Source organism: Nerophis lumbriciformis, linkage group LG13 (assembly GCF_033978685.3).
Source record: "Nerophis lumbriciformis linkage group LG13, RoL_Nlum_v2.1, whole genome shotgun sequence".
Classification (NCBI taxonomy): Eukaryota; Metazoa; Chordata; class Actinopteri; order Syngnathiformes; family Syngnathidae; genus Nerophis; species Nerophis lumbriciformis.
The window spans coordinates 27,281,041-27,300,515 of NC_084560.2; the positions used below are offsets into that span (position 1 = coordinate 27,281,041).

A 19,475-nucleotide genomic window follows, 5' to 3' on the forward strand; every position below is an offset into this window, starting at 1 on the left:
AGCTAATGTTAGCCATGCTGCTACCTCTCTGCTCCGAGAGGGCGTATATGTATGTGACGTATGACATGACAGTATGTGACGTGTGTTAGAAGGTGCGCTTGTTGTCTGTGAGAAGGAGACACAAGACAGAGTAGGAAGAACCTGTAGTGTAATGTCCACAGCTAAAAGCAACTGCGTGAGAACGCATACTCGAATATCACGATAGTCATTTTCTATATCGCGATATATTGCGCATATCGATATATCGCCCAGCCCTACTTACAATATGTTCCCCTATTGTCCAAATAACTCTAAATTAAGTTGTTGTTACTTAGAATATGTTCCCCATACTAAAGTGTTACCATATTTATTTATACAATTTTTAAGGGTTATGTTTCTGTTGTCTAAAGTCGGATCGTAGCGTTTTAGCGAATTTACATTCGGAACTGAAACTGTTTGGCAGTCAGCAACTCTGAATTCAACCCAAACAACTTCAACCCAAAAGTAAAACATTAATCCAAGCAAATAGGTTGTATTCACCTGACGTCAAATCCATCTCATTAACTATGCAAGGCGCGAAGTGGTGGGCCAGCAGGCGTCTGTTGTCAAAGCCTTCTGGGTGGCATTTTGCCGTTCTTGAAGAAAAAAACCCTATGTTTACGTTGTTTCTGGCTGTTGGAAACTTTCAAATCATGAAAAGGATAACATTTTTGTTAGAGTTCCTCCAGAGGTAATGTAAGAAGGGCGAAAGAGTGCAAGATTTTACGAAAGACCACAAGTTTACAGTGATCACTTTGTTAAAGGTTTGTTTGATATACTTTAAATGTTTATTATTTCCCATTTAGATAGATAGATAGATAGTACTTTATTGATTCCATCAGGAGATAATAATAATAATAATTCCAGCAGTAGTGTACAGAATTGAGATCGAATTTAAAAAGTAAATAATGGGGGTATAAATGCACCGTGTATTTCTTGAATCTCCGGCTCTTAGCTCGGTATGGACTCATCGATCGTTTATAAGCAAAGTTCGGAGAGGAAGTGATGTCAGAAAGGCTGCGCCACACACAGGAAGTGACGTCAGAAAGAACGCGCCGCAGCCAGCTTCATGACAACCGGTTTCGTAACTCGGAGGTAACCACTAGAAAGGTGGAGGCGAGTGTTTCTACTTCTTCTACATGTACAGGCGCTTGTAGAAATCACACATGAATACATTAAGAGAAGGAAACGCGCAATTGCAGCTATTTCGGATACAACACATCTCAGACGGCAACATAGCAATGTTGAGGATAAGACCTGAGAGAACGGCAGTCTTGTGGGATATGTTTGTCAACGAATGTGTTGTGCCAGAGGAATGGCAAAAGAACTTTCGAATGTCCAGATCAGCTGTGATTCTACTTACTGAAAAACATCATCCATTTGTCGAAGGAGAGACAACGAGAATGTGGGCTCCCGTGGATGTGATAAAAAAGGTAGCGTGTGCTTTGTATTACCTGGCCGTCGAGGGAAGACTACGGAAAACAGCGATTGCTTTTAGACTGGCAAAGTAGACTGGATCAGTTATTGTGCGCCATGTATGTCGCGGACTCAATGTCTAGGTCCAGAGTATATAAAGTCACCAAAAATAAATGGACAATGAAGGTGAAGGCAAAAGAGTGAGGAGTGTCCTGACCAGATATCTAGATCCCTAGATTGAGTGTTGTAATATGTTTTTATCACATTGTTTACTTTTACATGTCCATTAAATATTTGGTTAATTTATGATGGCTCAGCAGTGATTCACTACAATTGGACTCCACAGCATACTGGAGTTAATTGAAATACCACAACACTGGATATTGTTCAGATAAGTTACATTTAATTTAAGAACTTGCACACAAAGCAACACTGCAAACAAATGTAAAAGGCACACAAAACACAGCAAACAATTTACAACGTATTAAAGTGCAGCTCTTCACACTGAAGAGAAGTGCACAGCAAATTGTTTACTAATTAGGTCAGAGATGACTATGACGTGCACATTTTCCGCGCATGCGTACTAGGTCGCGTTGCGCCGGCGAGAGGGGTCTTAAACGATGGCATTGTGTGTGTGTGTGTGGACAGGGATAAGGTTAGGTGGGTTATAACCTTAGCCGGCTTAGTGTAGAAGCAGCCTTAGGCCCCTTTCTACACTAAGACGGCTAAGGTTATCCAGATTAAATCTCACTTAACCTTATCCTTGTCTACACACACACACACAACGCGGAAAATGCGCACGTCATAGTCACCTCCAGTTTTGCTTTGTGTGCAAGTTCTTAAATTTAGCTTATCTGAACAATATCCAGTGTTGTGGTATTTCAATTAACTGGAATCCAGTGTGCTGTGGGGCTCTTTTGTAGTGAACCACACCTGAGCCATCATACATTAATCAAATATTTATTAAATGATAAATAAATGATAAATGGGTTGTACTTGTATAGCGCTTTTCTACCTTCAAGGTACTCAAAGCGCTTTGACCCTACTTCCACATTTACCCATTCACACACACATTCACACACTGATGGAGGGAGCTGCCATGCAAGGCGCTAACCAGCACCCATCAGGAGCAAGGGTGAAGTGTCTTGCTCAGGACACAACGGACATGACGAGGTTGGTACTAGGTGGGGATTGAACCAGGGACCCTTGGGCCGCGCACGGCCATTCTTCCACTGCGCCACGCCGTCCCTAGACACGTAAACAATGTGATAAAGAACATTTTAGATCAATCAATCTAGGGATCTAGATATCTGGTCAGGACACTCCTCACTCTTTTACCTTCACCTTCATTGTCCATTCCTTTTTGGTGACTTTACATACTCTGGACCTAGACGTTGAGTCCGCGACATACATGGCGGACAATAACTGATACAGCTGACCTGGACATTGGAAAGTTCTCTTACCGTCTGAGAAGTGTTGTATCCAAAATAGCTGCAATCGCTTTCTCTTAATGTATTCATGTGTGATTTCCACAAGCGTCTGCACATGTAGAAGAATGAGGAACACGGGCATGTCTGGATGACTAGCCTCCATCTTTTCAGTGGTTATTATGAAGCTGGCTGTGGCGCGTTCTTTCTGGCGTCACTTCCTGTGTGGGGCGCGGTCTTTCTGACTTAATTTCCTTTCCGAACTCAGTTGGTAAACGATCGAAAGCTAAGAGCCGGAGATTCAAGAAATACACGGCCCACGCCGTGTAAAAAAAATATCCAAGGAGGGTTCCTTAAACGATGGTTTAGTGTGGCTGAAACGGAGCTTAGGCTAAATAATTATTCGTTTAAGGGGTTATTGTAGACATAGCCTTAGTTCGAAACAGCACATTTCGAAAAAAAAGTAAATGCCAAAAAGGGACTTGCATGAGTGCCCTGAAGAAGACTTCAGTTATGTAAACCACTAGTTTGGTTCCAATGTTCTATGTTTGGAGTGGTATAGCTCGGTTGGTAGAGTGGCCGTGCCAGCAACTTGAGGGTTCCGGGTTCTATCTATTCTATCTATCCTCGTCTCTGCCGTTGTGTCCTTGGGCAAGACACTTTACCCACCTGCTCCCAGTGCCACCCACACTGGTTTAAAAATGTAACTTAGATGTTGGGTTTCACAATGTAAAGCGCTTTGTGTCACTAGAGAAAAGCGCTATATAAATATAATTCATTTCACTTCACTATGTTTGCTAGCAAGGTGACTGCAAATATCTGCCACTGACATGCACCTGGGGATAGGTTGATTGGCAACACTAAATTGGCCCTAGTGTGTGAATGTGAGTGTGAATGTTGTCTGTCTATCTGTGTTGGCCCTGTGATGAGGTGGCGACTTGTCCAGGGTGTACCCCGCCTTCCGCCCGATTGTAGCTGAGATAGGCTCCAGCGCCCCCCGCGACCCCGAAGGGAATAAGCGGTAGAAAATGGATGGATGGATGGATGGGTGTACAGTGGTCCAAGTTCCTCTATACAACAGTTGCACTCTAGTGTTTTGAGAAATTTGCGGCACAAATGTTTGTCTTCTTTGTTTTGAAGTGAACTCTGGGGATGATACGGTGTCATTCCCAAGCCGAATGTGGCCCCCAGTCTGCCAGTTTAAATGCCTTGCTGTAGACGTTGGGAGAACCTTTGTTCGATATGGACCTTCCATTTAACGTTTGAGGGTACACACGCAGTTACGCATGTGAAAGATCCTCTTGAGTGCATTAGCATGAGGAAGTGCTCCGCCCCTTTGGCCCCTCTGCAACTGTTGATTGCCTAATGGAGATGGCGAAGTGGGGGAGGACGAGTTAAAGGAAGGGAGGGAGGACAGTGAGTCAAGGAACATGATGGGGTGAGTGTACATTGAATATGCCTCATATGATAATTATCTCATAAGCAGTCTGATGGATCAGACACAATGACAGCTTTGTGGCTCGTCACCGATCCTCCCACCCGACTCGACCTCCTCACCCCATTCTTCCGCACGGAAGAACTAACTCATTGTGTATTTCCCAGAACTGTGACATTAACTGCCATTACCGTGGCAGATCACAGTGTCGGGTGTCTCGTACAACACTCAAATTAATTAATTAGTCCTTCTTTTTTTTGGTCAGTAAAGCATGACATCCGTTACAAGATGATGGCGCCCTAGATATCTGGTTGAGGGGGAAGAGAGATCTAAAGTTTGTCAGACGACTCCCTGCTACTTCAGGGAAGGAGACAAAAGGCACACCGAGTTCCCGTCTGGAAACCTTTTGTCACCCTGTGTCGTCCCTGTAATCTATCATAGATGCTGTTCCATGATGGAGAACACAGCCGAGGTGTGCTGACGTGAGGGCTCACACTTGATGTGTCATTTTTAGATTTCTTCTTGTTGGGCTCACGGCAAGACGGGCGTGGCAGTTGCATATCTTTGAGGGTGAACGCGTTTTTGGTTTTTTTTTTTGGGGTGGGAGCTTATTGAATATTTGACAGAAGGGAAATATGATTGGAGAGGGCGCAGAACCTCCATTAAGCTGCCATCATAAAAGATGGAGTGGTTCTTAAGACAGCCCCATCACTAACTAATCACCCACAGCCAGCATCAAAGAGAAGAGCCTTGGACTGAATCGTGATAGACCTTCACTCTGTTTTTAAAATCTTTTCACTTTCTCCGTCTATTCTTTTTAACTTCAGTTTCTCTTACTTCCTTTTCGATCTGCTACTCTCTTGCCACTTACTTTTTGCACTTTTTAAGTGTGTCCCTAGTTTCCTTTTTTTGCCTTTGTCCTCTTTTAAGAGAAACTCCATTGCCCAATACATGTTGCCTATTCTAGTACCTAGAACATTTTTGCTTATTTCTGGTCACTAATCGGTCAAGCACATTGATCAGTGTAACATTCGAGGATACACGGCTAAATGACAAATATCATCACATACTGTTAACTTTATCCTTGGCGATTATATGATCGTGATACATTTCAAGTCGACCACGGTGATGAACCTTGAGCATACTAGGTAGGTAGATAGGTCTTCATAGTCTTTGCACAAGTACAACAAAACTTTGTTTTCAGCACAAACCCGTTCAAGATTAGACAAACAAACAGGTTACAGAACACTGATGGGTCGCCACAAGGCGCCCCTTAAAAGAAGGGGAAAAAGGTCAACACTGGAGGAGGATGAGTAAACAAATGCAATCTAGACTGGGCTTCTAAGGGGGCCCAGTCTGGAGTGGCAAAAAACCTACATTGCAAAGCACATATATATTATACAGCATCTTGAGACTAGCAACAGAGGGGAGGGAGTGGGGGCCACGGTGGCAGGCTGCAGCTCTTCAGGTGCTGCCCATCCGTCCATCACCCCTAAGGGATTCGCGTCAAGAGCGTTGGATGGGGGATAGGGTATGGATGTGTGGCGTATATTTTTGTGGATGCATGTGTGTGTGTGTAAGCCTGCCGCGTGTCCCTATTCCGCGGCCTTGATGTCGTGCAGTCGCTAGTCCAAAGTCAACAACAACAGGTGTGTGTCCAAGAGAGACAAGAAGGGAGTTTGTTGTGTCTGCGCCGCACTGTCCTTCGGGAGAGTCTCGAAGCCAGTGAAACAATCCAAGTTAGAATGTTTTGTATGCGAGTAAAAATACGATTTGCTTTTCACTCTAAATTGTTAATGACTGATGCTCAAAATTCATCCTGTGGGGCACTAACTACTAACGCGATCAAAAATGACAAAAATGTCTTGTGACAACAGCCAATCAGAGTCGACCATTTCCCACTCTGCTTCCGATTGCAAAGTACTATGCCGCAGGAAAAAACAAAAGGAACAAGCTTAAAGCAAATGCATAACTGAGGGCAGCGAAATAATCGTCAGCTGTGAGGTGGAGTTAACTAGGGCCCTATGATTTCTGTGTTACCAGTATCACGGAGTTGGCCAATAAAAATGTAATCTACTATTAAATGCAGAAAGTCGAAGAAATTGAGGTAATAATGATATAAGTGACTTCAATGTTATCATCATGAGAAAAAGGAACAATCGTCTGGGTAAATCATGTTTACAGTACTTCATAAACACCCACCTCAATGGAGCCTGACCAGCTCGGGGCCACCACTCTGTCTGCCTCAGAGACTCTGTCACTCAGATCTCAATCAGCGATCTTTAAAAACATGTGTGCGAAACATCTACGAAACTAACATTTTCAAAAGTACTTCATGTCTAGTGATATGCTTTTTTTTTTTTTTTTTTTTTTTGCAAATTTGATTACTACTACCGTATTTTTTGGACTATAAGTCGCAGTTTTTTTCATAGTTTGGCCGGGGGTGCGACTTATGCTCAGGAGCGACTTATGTGTGAAATGATTAACACATTACCGTAAAATCCATCCATCCATCCATTTTCTACCGCTTATTCCCTTTGGGGTCGCGGGGGGCGCTGGAGCCTATCTCAGCTACAATCGGGCGGAAGGCGGGGTACACCCTGGACAAGTCGCCACCTCATCGCAGGGCCAACACAGATAGACAGACAACGTTCACACACTAGGGCCAATTTAGTGTTGCCAATCAACTTATCCCCAGGTGCATGTTTTTGGAGGTGGGAGGAAGCCGGAGTACCCGGAGGGAACCCACGCAGTCACGGGGAGAACATGCAAACTCCACACAGAAAGATCCCGAGCCCGGGATTGAACCCAAGACTACTCAGGACCTTCATATTGTGAGGCAGATGCACTAACCCCTCTACCACCGTGCTGCCTTACCGTAAAATATCAAATAATATTATTTATCTCATTCACGTAAGAGACTAGACGTATAAGATTTCATGGGATTTAGCGATTAGGAGTGACAGATTGTTTGGTAAACGTATAGCATGTTCTATATGTCATAGTTATTTGAATGATTTTTACCATAATATGTTACGTTAACATACCAGGCACGTTCTCAGTTGGTTATTTATGCCTCATAAAACGTACACTTATTCAGCCTGTTGTTCACTATTCTTTATTTATTTGAAATTGCCTTTCAAATGTCTATTCTTGGTGTTGGGTTTTATCAAATAAATTTCCCCCAAAAATGCGACTTTTATATGTTTTTTTCTTTTTTTATTATGCATTTTCGGCCGGTGCGACTTATACTCCGGAGCGACTTATACTCCAAAAAATACGGTACTTTCAAAAGCCATGTGAAAAATACAGAGCAACTACCAGCTAATGCTAGCCAGTTGACTGGTGTGACGTAACCACAGATGCTGCGTCTTAGGTTAATAAGTAATATGAATTAATGATAACTTAACAGCTTCAATACTACAGTTTAACCATTAATGTTGAAATAATAACCGATTAGTGTGCTGTCTTTCACTTAAAGCATTTAAAGCTTAAGCATTCATTGGTACATTATAGGAATGTAACAATATGTTCACTGTTATTGTGACTTAAACTGTCAGTCATCAATATTATCGGGGTATTGTTGAATGTGCTCAAAAAGTACTATACACACACTGAAATAAAATAAATAGACACACTGTTAGAAAACAGTTTTTGTGTTTCCTATGCTTCACTGATAGTGTTTTAGTCTTAGTGCGGTCTGTTATCTGTTTTAATGGCTACACTTTTATTGTTTTAAATGTTGGTTTGTACTGTAGCACTTTAACATGTATTTAACCTGCTCTTTGGCCTTGTGGTTAGAGTGTCCGCCCTGAGATCGGTAGGTTGTGAGTTCAAACCCCGGCCGAGTCATACCAAAGACTATAAAAATGGGACCCATTACCTCCTTGCTTGGCACTCAGCATCAAGAGTTGGAATTGGGTGTTAAATCACCAAAACATTATTCTTGGGCGCGGCCACACATGCTGCTCACTGCTCCCCTCACCTCCCAGGGGGTAAACAAGGGGACGGGTCAAATGCAGAGGTTAATTTCACCACACCTAGTGTGTATATGACAATCATTGGCACTTTAAAGGAAAAGTGTCTCACGATGAAAATCTATTAATTTTATTAAGGATTTCTGGCGGGTGTTGTGGCGTTCTACTCCGTTTTGAACGCACCTTAAAAACACCTATGTCTTTTTCCATAGAATGATCACTCTGTTCATAGAGAGCATAGCTTGTAGGTTCAATGTGCACAAATGTATGTTTTAGTTGCTCAGACAGCAATGTTTGTATACGTTTAGTTTGGGGTATGCCGTTTCCTAACGGGGAAAGACATGGTCTCTTGTTTTCTTGTTAGTCTTTAAGCTAGCAAGCTGGCGCCAGTCAGTACGTGGCTTTATCAAAGTGCAGTTATCAAGCACGTTCTTTCGATGATTTTAATTTAATACCAACCGTCGGGAGTTATCATTACTACAGTCTATCGTTACATCCCTAGTACATTATCATGTTACTATGCTTTTCTTTTTCAATTCGCTTTGTTTACTCAGTATGGTCATACAATTTTGAACTCATTTCTAGTTCCTGTTGTTTTTTTGTACAGATGCTTTACAGGTTAAAAACAATATAAAGTGACATTTGTTACAAATGGATGAAAAAATAACCCTGATAAATATATTTGCTGTATCGCCGAGCCCTACTTTTTGCTGTACTCCAGCGTTGGACGCTACTCCACAGTCTCAATTTTGTCTTCAGTCTCCAATCAGATGAAATTGGTCTTCTTACCGTGACCAACAGACAAGAAGTAAATATTGCTTCATTGACTGTTAGCTTGTCTTGTCCTCACTGATGCACCATTTGAAGAGAAAAACTGAAACATCAAAAACTGCAGCGAGTCGAGCTTGCACTCTGCAATGGAAACACGGTGGTACCAGATAGGGTGAAGAATCCATTCTTCCTGCTTGATAGCATAATGTGGTGGAAATTTTAAACCTACCTTTGACATGTCATTCTATTTTTATTTTTGTTGGTGTGCACCCTATTGTTGATACAGCAACACACTCGTATATTGCTTCACATTTGAAGACCAAGGCATGGTATTTCAAAAATGTATTGGATTTTATTAATGGCATGAATGAAAACTTGATTATCCTATCAGGAAGGCTGAGCGCAGGGAGCCGCTGATGAATGATGAGCTGTCATCAGCCCTTACTGGTACCATCAGTATACCTCATCTGCTCTTGGGTGGTAGCTTAAACACGAAAGATTGTCTGATGAGAGAAGGTAGGGTCTGACATCCTAATGTATGCAGATTTCCATGCATTCTTGTCATTTATTCTATGAGTAAAACTGAAAGTTTTGTTACAATTAAGATGGCCGAACTCAGTTAAACACTGGTTTGTAACATGTTCCTCTTCTTCAGCACAAAAAGGAAAAAACACAATGACAATAAACATCTTATTTGCTTGCAATGATTAAAACTGTATGATGTCAGAGCGGCCATTATGATTTTGTGCTGTGATAAAAGTAACAAAAAACGTACAGTGATGTAGTGCTGGTACTCCAATTATTTTGATACTTTTCGGTGCTTTTCAATACTTTTCTAAATAAATGGGACCACAAAAAATTGCATTATTGGCTTTATTTTAACAAAACATCTTAGGGTACATTAAACATATGTTTCTTATTGCAAGTTTGTCCTTAAATAAAATAGTGAACATCCTAGACAACTTGTCTTTTAGTAGTAAGTAAGCAAAAAAAAGGCTCCTAATTTAGTCTGCTGACATATGCAATAACATATTGTGTCATTTTCTATTCTATTATTTTGTCAAAATTAAGGACAAGTGGCAGAAAATAAATTATTAATCTACTTGTTCATTTACTGTTAATATCTGCTTACTTTCTCTTTTAACATGTTCTATATATCTACACTTCTGTTAAAATGTAATAATCACTTATTCTTCTGTTGTTTAATACTTCACATTAGTTTTGGATGATACCACAAATTTAGGTATCAATCCGATACCAAGTCGTTACAGGATCATACATTGATCATATTCAAAGTTCTCATGTGTCCAGGGACATATTTACTGAGTTTATAAACATAATATACATTTAAAAAAAACTAAAGATGTTGTGATGCCAAAAAATATCAACGTAATTATAATAGTATCGCTCCTTTACTTGGTATCATTACAGTGGATGTTAGGTGTAGATCCACCTATGGCGTTTGTTCACATTTTGACGCCGGTGAGCTACGGTGTGTAGTGAAGCATGTTTAGCTATTCCTCGTCCTGCAGGGATGATATTTGTAAGAAACGTACTTTATTTGTCGCCATGGAGACCAGGATTAGTGATTTAGAAGTAGCTAAAACACTGCCGACTGGGGCTAGCTAGCCATGTCTTAAAGCACATCTTCCTGAGGGTGTTTCAGTGTTATAACTTCACCTTTATTGTTAGTTTTTAAGCCAAAATGGGTCCGTTCTCCCTTTTCTGTCTACACACTGTGTCTGTTTGTAAGTACTCCGTGATTGTGCGCTGCCGAACATGCTCGTCTGCTCGTAAACCAGCAATGTCATGACAAGACGACGACAGGGGTATAGTACCGAGAATTATTCATTAGTACCGCGGTACTATACTAATACCGGTATGCTGTACAACCCTACAGTGAAGATTAAAAATTAAAGCTTTGCGTGAGCAAAGTATGACTGTTAAATGTGATTTTAACTGGAAAAGTCAATACAAATATTTGCAAAAAAAAAGAAAAATGAAAGCTACATTTGGTTCAGATTACAGTCGAGCACTGAAAATGACTGTATTGACCCAAATACAGGACAATATATTTTTGATGGGAAAAGGCTGGAGAAAAAATATATATATTTTACAGTTTTCTACATGCTAACCAGCCTGTAACACCAAACGACTCCTTCTCTGAGCGAGCGAGAGCTTTTCTTCCTGCCACTCACACACACATTAGTGACCAGGATGGATGCTGTCATGGTAAAGACTCACTGGAATAAAGTGTCTCAATGGTTGTTGGCAAATGAACAAACAACAGAGGAGGAGTTATGATGCTTATTTTGAGATAAAAGTGATAAATTAAGCAGAATCAACAAACAACAATTCAGCCACTAAGAAAGACAGGAGGACACTTCTTCTTCTTCTTCTTCTTCTTCTTCTTCTTCTTCTTCTTCTTCTTCTTCTTCTTCTTCTTCTTCTTCTTCTTCTTCTTCTTCTTCTTCTTCTTCTTCTTCTTCTTCTTCTTCTTCTTCTTCTTCTTCTTCTTCTTCTTCTTCTTCTTCTTCTTCTTCTTCTTCTTCTTCTTCTTCTTCTTCTTCTTCTTCTTCTTGTTCAAGTTCTTGTTCTTGTTCTTGTTCTTGTTCTTGTTCTTGTTCTTGTTCTTGTTCTTGTTCTTCTTCTTCTTGTTCTTGTTCTTCTTGTTCTTGTTCTTGTTCTTGTTCTTGTTCTTCTTCTTCTTCTTCTTTTTCTTTTTCTTTTTCTTTTTCTTTTTGTTCTTGTTCTTGTTCTTCTTCTTCTTCTTTTTTCTGGCGACTACTCTTCCCACATTTGTCTAGCCACTTCAACCGTTCCACCGTCAAAATGTTCCTCTTAATTAGGAAAAAAAACAAAGTTGTTTTTTGAACTGAAACAATTCCCGGTTTTACCGAAATTCCAGGAGTTCCGTAATACCAATTCTCAATTCAACATGTTGCTACTTCAATATTTCTCGACCGATTTGAATCTTTTTCAACACCAACCATTAACTAACTTATTCAGACCATTCAAGTTTTTTTACCATTTTCAAAAAAGTTCCAGTTTTTCCCGAAATTCCCAATTTTTTCTGAAATTCCCATTGAAGTCAATGGGACATTCTTCAAAGTTCCACAACTTCCACATTTTTCATCTGATTCAAACCGTTACAACTTCTAAATATTCAGCCTGTTTAGGAATTGTGTGCTCTACTTCAACAATTCTAAAAAAAATTCCCGGATTTCCCATAACTCTTTTTTTTTTTTTTGCATTTTCCCCATTCACAATAAATTGGCCATTCAAACCATTCCACCTTTAACACATTCCACCATTCTGGAAATTCAAACTACCCTTTTTCCAAGTTAAAAAGAATTCCCGATTTTCCCGAAATTCCCTAATAACATTTACTACTTCAACATTTCTTGCCCGATTTAAACAATTCTAACACCAACCAATTAAGTTTAATCAGGGCGTTTATGCTCCTAATCATTTTCATAAGATCCCACTTTTACCAACATTTCCAGGAAGTTCCTATTGAAATGAATGTGACATTTTTCCAAGTTGCACAATTCCCACATATTTCAACCTGTTCAAACCATTCCAACATTAACACATTCCACTCATCCTGGACATTCAAACTAACACATTCCTAAGTTCCAAACCAAATTTTGGTTTTCCTGGAAATTCAAACTCTTCAACATTCAAACCATTCCAACATTCTAACTATTTCAGCGTTTAATCAATTTCAACATTTAAACCATTTCTACATTCATCCTACATTCCATTAGCATTTCAGTTCAACGTCAGCTCTTCAACATTCAACCATTCCAACATTAAAACTATTTTACATTCATACTACATTCTGTCAGCATTTCGGTTCAACTTCAGCATTGGAGCATTCACACTCAATTCCTTCAGGAATTGCCTCTTCTAGATATTCTTTGCTTTTTGTAGTTGTAGTTTGTGAAGGGGGCATGGCCTGCGGGCCTGCAGCGAAGCGGGGTGTGCCAGGACCGGCTTCGAAATCAACGACAGGTGATTAGATAACTAGGCCCAGGTGGGCCAACTACGCACCTGTCGCTGATTTGAGAAGCCGGTCCTGGCACACCCCGCTTCGCTGCAGGCCCGCAGGCCACGCCCCCTCCACATAGTTATTTCTATTGTATTGTAAACAGTCTCTCCGTAACGTGCACTAAATTTCAATGTGTGGTTACGTATGGATCCAAACCCCCTTTCCTGCTCATCCGCCTGCTCCTCTATGTTCCAATTTAGTACCAACGGGAGGCTTCGAACATTTCCACTTGAGAGTGTTTGTCAGGAAGTGTGTTAGTCGTCGTAATTACAGCTGGAGGCTACCACCAACACCGAGAGAGGCGAAGCAGCCGTTTCTGACACGTAGCCCACCGCGCTCATCATCTGGAAATTAATACTGCAAATAAAGCCAGCACAAACACGCGCACACACACACACACACACCCACACCCACACACACACATGCAAATGCAGTAGCACATGCGCAGAAAGTGAGTGTAATTTGGATAAGTGGAAGAGCTCGCATCCGTTTGCTCCCTGCAAGAGGGAGGAAGGGAAGAGAGAGTGCTTGACTCCCTGTCACACTGCTAGAGAGAATTCTAATTAGGTTTATTTTTTATTGCCGAGGTGAAAGCGCAGAGGAGCGAAGAAAAGGGGGGCGAGATGGAGCGTGCAGAGCACTCTGAAAAATCAGCGTTTTTTTATCCCAGCCATGTGCTGCACTCTGACCTCAACCTTTCCTCGTATCTATTCTCTTGGCATCTCTGGGGTGGCTTCAACACAGTTTCAGTGTCATCTTCGGTCCCAGAGAATCCCCTCAATATTCTATCTTTCGTATTTAGGCAATGCACCCAAAACTGTGGAGAGTACAGGCTTTTCAGTTAGCAACACCTTTTTTTGGGTTCGAGGCTTCAAACAATTGAAGTATATGGTCAAACTACCAGCTCAGTATATTTTGAAGATGCATTAAATTGGAACTGCACTTTTTGGGGATTTTTTCCTATCATTCACAATCAATATGAGAGACAAGAACACGCGTCTTTTTTTTCTTTTAAATATGATAACAAAAATGCTTGGAAGATGTGGCTAATGGGAGTCACCGTTGTTGCCTTCAAAGTCCTCTTAAACAACTTCAAAACCCTCCATCAAAGTTTTGTATACACACTGCAAGTATATATATAATGTAGTAACAGACACGTTCATAAATATATGTAATATCTACAATATTTACCGTATTTTGGTCATTTTACATTGCCGCAACTAATTTTTTGGCGCATTGCTTTCCGTTTCCATAGCACGTCTGACTTCCAATGTCTTACTACTTCCGGATACAAAACACTTGTTTGTCTTCTAATCATGGAAGACTTGGTAACAGACAATGACGACGACTATTTTTTACTTATGAGGATTCACAACCTTATATTTTTTAATCTGAAGTAATGGAGAATCAACTACTGCTTCTAGAAGCAAACTGATTTTTATATATGTAATGCTCATAAGGGTATTCTAGTAAAATATGCGTGTGCAAATATGCAATGTGTAAATATCAAAATATTACGTTGAATCACTTTTTGTCAGGCAATATTACATTTAATGAAAATTTTATATACATGATTACTTACACTTTATAAATATTTGTTATGTGCACAAAGAAATAACAGTTACAATTGTATGCATTTTTCAAACAAAAAGGTTTTATCACATCAACATCAAACTAACAACTGTCCTTTAAATCGGTGTTTTTCAACCTTTTCTGAGCCGAGGCACATTTTTTTAATTGAAAAAATCCCGAGGCACACCACCGGCAGAAAACATTAAAAAATGAAACTCAGCAGCAGATATTGACAGTAAAAAGTCGTTCTCACGATTGTTGGATATGAATTCAAACCATGACCAAGCATGCATCACTATAGCTCTTGTCTCAAAGTAGGTCTACTGTCACGACCTGTCACATCACGCCATGACCTATTTTGAGGTTTTTGGTGTTCTCTTGTGTGTAGTGTTTTAGTTTTAGTCTTGCACTCCTATTCTGGTGTTGATTGTCATGTCATGTTCGGATGTACTTCGTGGACGCCGTCTGCTCCACACGCTGTAAGTCTTTGCTGTCGTCCAGCATCCTGTTTTTGTTTACTTTGCAGCCAGTTCAGTTTTAGTTTAATTTGGCATAGCCATCCCTAAGCTTCAATGCCTTTTGTTTATTTTTGGTTTAATCTTTTTACTTGCATGCTGCCTCCCGCTGTCGTCTGCATATTGTGATCACGACAAACCATGTTCCCGACATCTACAAAGCAAATAGCTACCTGTTGCCACCTACTGATATGGAAGAGTATTACACGGTTACTCTGCCGGGCTCTAACCAGCACAGATACTCAACAACGGCACATTTGCGTATTATAATTACTGGTTTGCAAAAAATATTTTTAACCTAATTAGGTGAAATTACATAATCTCCCATGGCACACCAGACTATCTCACAGTACACTAGTGTGCCGCGGCACAGTGGTTGAAAAACACTGCTTTAAATCTCATTAATACCACCGAAAAAGCAAACTGTCTCTTTCTTGACACGATAAAGGCTTAAATAATGTCAAACACGTAGCGTTACAATAACCACAAAGATAAAGTGTTTGTCTCACACCTAGTAATCCGCTGTGGACAGTTGAAGTCAAGCAATGCAGGTTTAGTGAGCGGTGCACGCAATACATTTTTGGCAGGCAATCACATTTTGGCAAAACACCGGCGGTCAACGTTATGCACCAAGTAGCGGGAAACAACACGATTCGATCTGTTTCTTCTTCGGTAGTTGCTTAAGGTATTTCCGGTGCACTGCGCTGTCGATATAACGCCTCTATAGTGGCACAACACTGCAACTGCAGTTAAAATACGTAGCTGCCGCAGAGGGACATCTAATTTGATATTCGATTAATCTGTCGATTATAACTTCGATAATCGATTAATAATCGGATAAAAGAGACAAACTACATTTCTATCCTTTCCAGTATTTTATTGAAAAAAAACAGCATACTGGCACCATGCTTATTTTGATTATTGTTTCTCAGCTGTTTGTAAATGTTGCAGTTTATAGATAAAGGTTTAAAATAAAAAATAAATAAAAGTAGCCTCTGCACATGCGCATAGCATAGATCCAACAAATCGATGACTAAATGAATCGCCAACTATTTTTATAATCGATTTAATCGATAGTTGTTGCAGCCCTACTCCACACGTAAGTTTTTGCTGTTGTTCAGCATTCTGTTTTTGTTTACTTTGTAGCCAGTTCAGTTTTAGTTTTGTTCCACATAGCCATCCCTAAGCTTTAGTGCCTTTTCTTAGGGGCACTCACCTTTTTGTTTATTTTTGGTTTAAGTGTTAGATACCTTTTTACCTGCACGCTGCCTCCCGCTGTTGCCTGCATATTGTGATGACGATAAACCATCGTCGTCTCACACGATGTGTTCCCGACATCTACAAAGCAATTAGCTACCGGCTGCCACCTACTGATATGGTATGGTATAACATGGTTACTCTGCCGAGCTCTAGACAGCACCGACACTCAACAACGGCACATTATTTGCAGATTACAATTACTGGTTTGCAAAAAATATTTTTAACCCAAATAGGTGAAACTGCATAATAAAACACTGATCTAAAAGATGTCATGAAACAATGAACGTTTATCAACATACTTGCCAACCCTCCCGGATTTTCTGGGAGACTCCCGAAATTCAGCGCCTCTCCCGAAAACCTCCCGGGACAAATGTTCTCCCGAAAATCTCCCGAAATTCAGGCGGACTCAGGTCCATGCGGATCTGAGTCCGCTTTCCCACAATATAAACAGCGTACCTGCCCAATCACGTTATAACTGTAGAATGATCGAGGGTGTGTTCTTGGTTTCTTATGTGGGTTTATTGTTAGGCAGTTTCATTAACGTCCTCCCAGCGCGGTAACAACACACAACAACAGCAGTCACGTTTACGTCTACCGTAAAGCAGTTTGTCTGCCATAAACAGCAATGTTGTGACACTCTTAAACAGGACAATACTGCCATCTAGTGCATTTGATGAAAGCATTTTTGTGCGTGCCACACAGCAATGCATCATCAGAGAGGACGTTCAGCATGGTTAGAAAAATAGTGACAGAGAATAGAACAAGGATGGACAATTCAACCCTTAACTGAGTAGATGAGTGTTATGTGTGTGTATATGTGTAAATAAATGAACACTGAAATTCAAGTATTTCTTTTATTTATATATATATACATATATATATATATATATATATATATATATATATATATATATATATATATATATATATATATATATATAAAATAAATATATATTTATTGCTAGAATTCACTGAAAGTCAAGTATTATATATATATATATATATATATATATATATATATATATATATATATATATATAATAAAAAATATATATATTTATAGCTAGAATTCACTGAAAGTCAAATATTACTTATATATATATATATATATATATATATATATATATATATATATATATATATATATATGTGTGTGTGTGTGTATATATATATATGTGTGTGTGTTATATATATATATATATGAAATACTTGACTTAGTATTTCTTATATATATATATATACATATATATATATATATATATATATATATATGTATGTGTGGGAAAAAAATCACAAGACTATTTCATCTCTACAGGCCTGTTTCATGAGGGGGGGTTCCCTCAATCATCAGGAGATTTTAATGGGAGCATTCACATACCATGGTTTATATAGGGGCATATATATATATATATATATATATGAAATACTTGACTTGATGAATTCTAGCTGTAAATATACTCCTCCCCTCTTAACCACGCCCCCACCCCCCACCCCCACCTCCCGAAATCGGAGGTCTCAAAGTTGGCAAGTATGTTTATCAACCATATGTTTGTGTTATCATTTTATGTTTTGTTATTCATATTATTATAATTATTTTGTGAGTAATATTCGTAATTAGTGATCCTAATACGTATTTTGCTTGATTAGATATAAGTTAATGTTGTCTTCGGCTTAATTTCCTCCTCAGATCGTGACTTCAGCATCCAGGTGAGCACGGAGCGACGGTCCTTCACGGCCGGTGAGCCGCTGGAACTCCGCTGTGCCATCGAGGCGCAGAACGTCCCCGAGCGCTTCTTCTCGGTGTCGTGGGTCTTCAGCAGCTCACCGGTGGCCGTGGTGGGCCCCGGTGCCGTGCCCGTCCTGGGCCCCGACTACGTGGCCCGCGAAGCCGCCGGCCACATGACCGTGCGCAAGGAGAGCGTCAACGTGCACCTGCTCAAGCTGCAGCATCTGCGCACCGAAGACGCCGGCAAATACATCTGTCGCGTGACGGAGCGGGAAAAGACGCCCACGGGAGACTTTATCGACCGCAGCAAGAGGTCCCGCAATGTTCAGATCACGGTGCAGCCGCTCAGTGAGTAATAAGCCACTGGCTCAGTTGTCCTGTCCTTACTTGTCAATTACACTAAGAATGATGAGCTATTCATAAGAGCAATTTTATCCTCATATATCAGTGCTATTGAATGACCATCCCACTCACCTTGCACACTATTGTTAGCTGTGAGTAAGTACAGATCACATAATGCTGCTCTTTCTCTTAATGTATTTTCCTTTTGAGTGGATTGCGAAGGAACTGTAATGTAGAATTATTGCCAGAGAGGCAGTGGGTGGGGGGCGAGCAGAAAAGCTGCAAAGTGTAGACTTACAAAGGCTGAACTAACAGCCATGAAATAAGGCTACAAAGAAATAAAAAAAGGATCATCTTTGCAAGGTCCTCCAAGAGGTTCCCTTATACTGGATGATGGGATTCTCCCCAGAGGGTCCTTTTAGGATGCATGGCTGGGTCAGTCAGGCTTGCAGCTGATCAGTGCAAATCTACAGTCGTGGTCAAAAGTTTACATACACTTGTAAAGAGCATAATGTCATGGCTGTCTTGAGTTTCCAATCATTTCTACAACTTTTTTTTTTTTCCGTGATAGAGTGATTGGAGCACATACTTGTTGGTCACAAATTTTTTTTATGAAGTTTGATTATTTTATGAATTTATTATGGGTCTACTGAAAATGTGACCAAATCTGCTGGGTCAAAAGTATACATACAGCAATGTTAATGTTTGGTTACATGTCCCTTGGCAAGTTTCACTGCAATAAGGTGCTTTTGGTAGCCATCCACAAGCTTCTGGTAAGTTTCTGGTTGAATTCTTGACCACTCCTCTTGACAAAATTGGTGCATTTCAGCCAAATGTGTTGTTTTCTGACATGGACTTGTTTCTTCAGCATTGTCCACACGTTTAAGTCAGGCCTTTGGGAAGGCCATTCTAAAACCTTAATTCTACCCTGATGTAGCCATTCCTTTACCACTTTTGACGTG

At 40.2% G+C, this 19,475-nt stretch overlaps 1 protein-coding gene across 2 annotated transcripts in view; it reads left to right on the forward strand.

The window, feature by feature from the left end:
• igsf3 (immunoglobulin superfamily, member 3) overlaps nucleotides 1–19,475 on the forward strand; it is a 309,832-nt gene that overhangs the window by 174,934 nt on the left and 115,423 nt on the right. For both annotated transcript variants that reach the window (XM_061971185.2, XM_061971186.2), the window contains exon 4: nucleotides 18,133–18,519. In XM_061971185.2, the coding sequence (XP_061827169.1) occupies nucleotides 18,133–18,519 (387 nt within the window). The remainder of the gene's footprint in view (nucleotides 1–18,132; nucleotides 18,520–19,475) is intronic.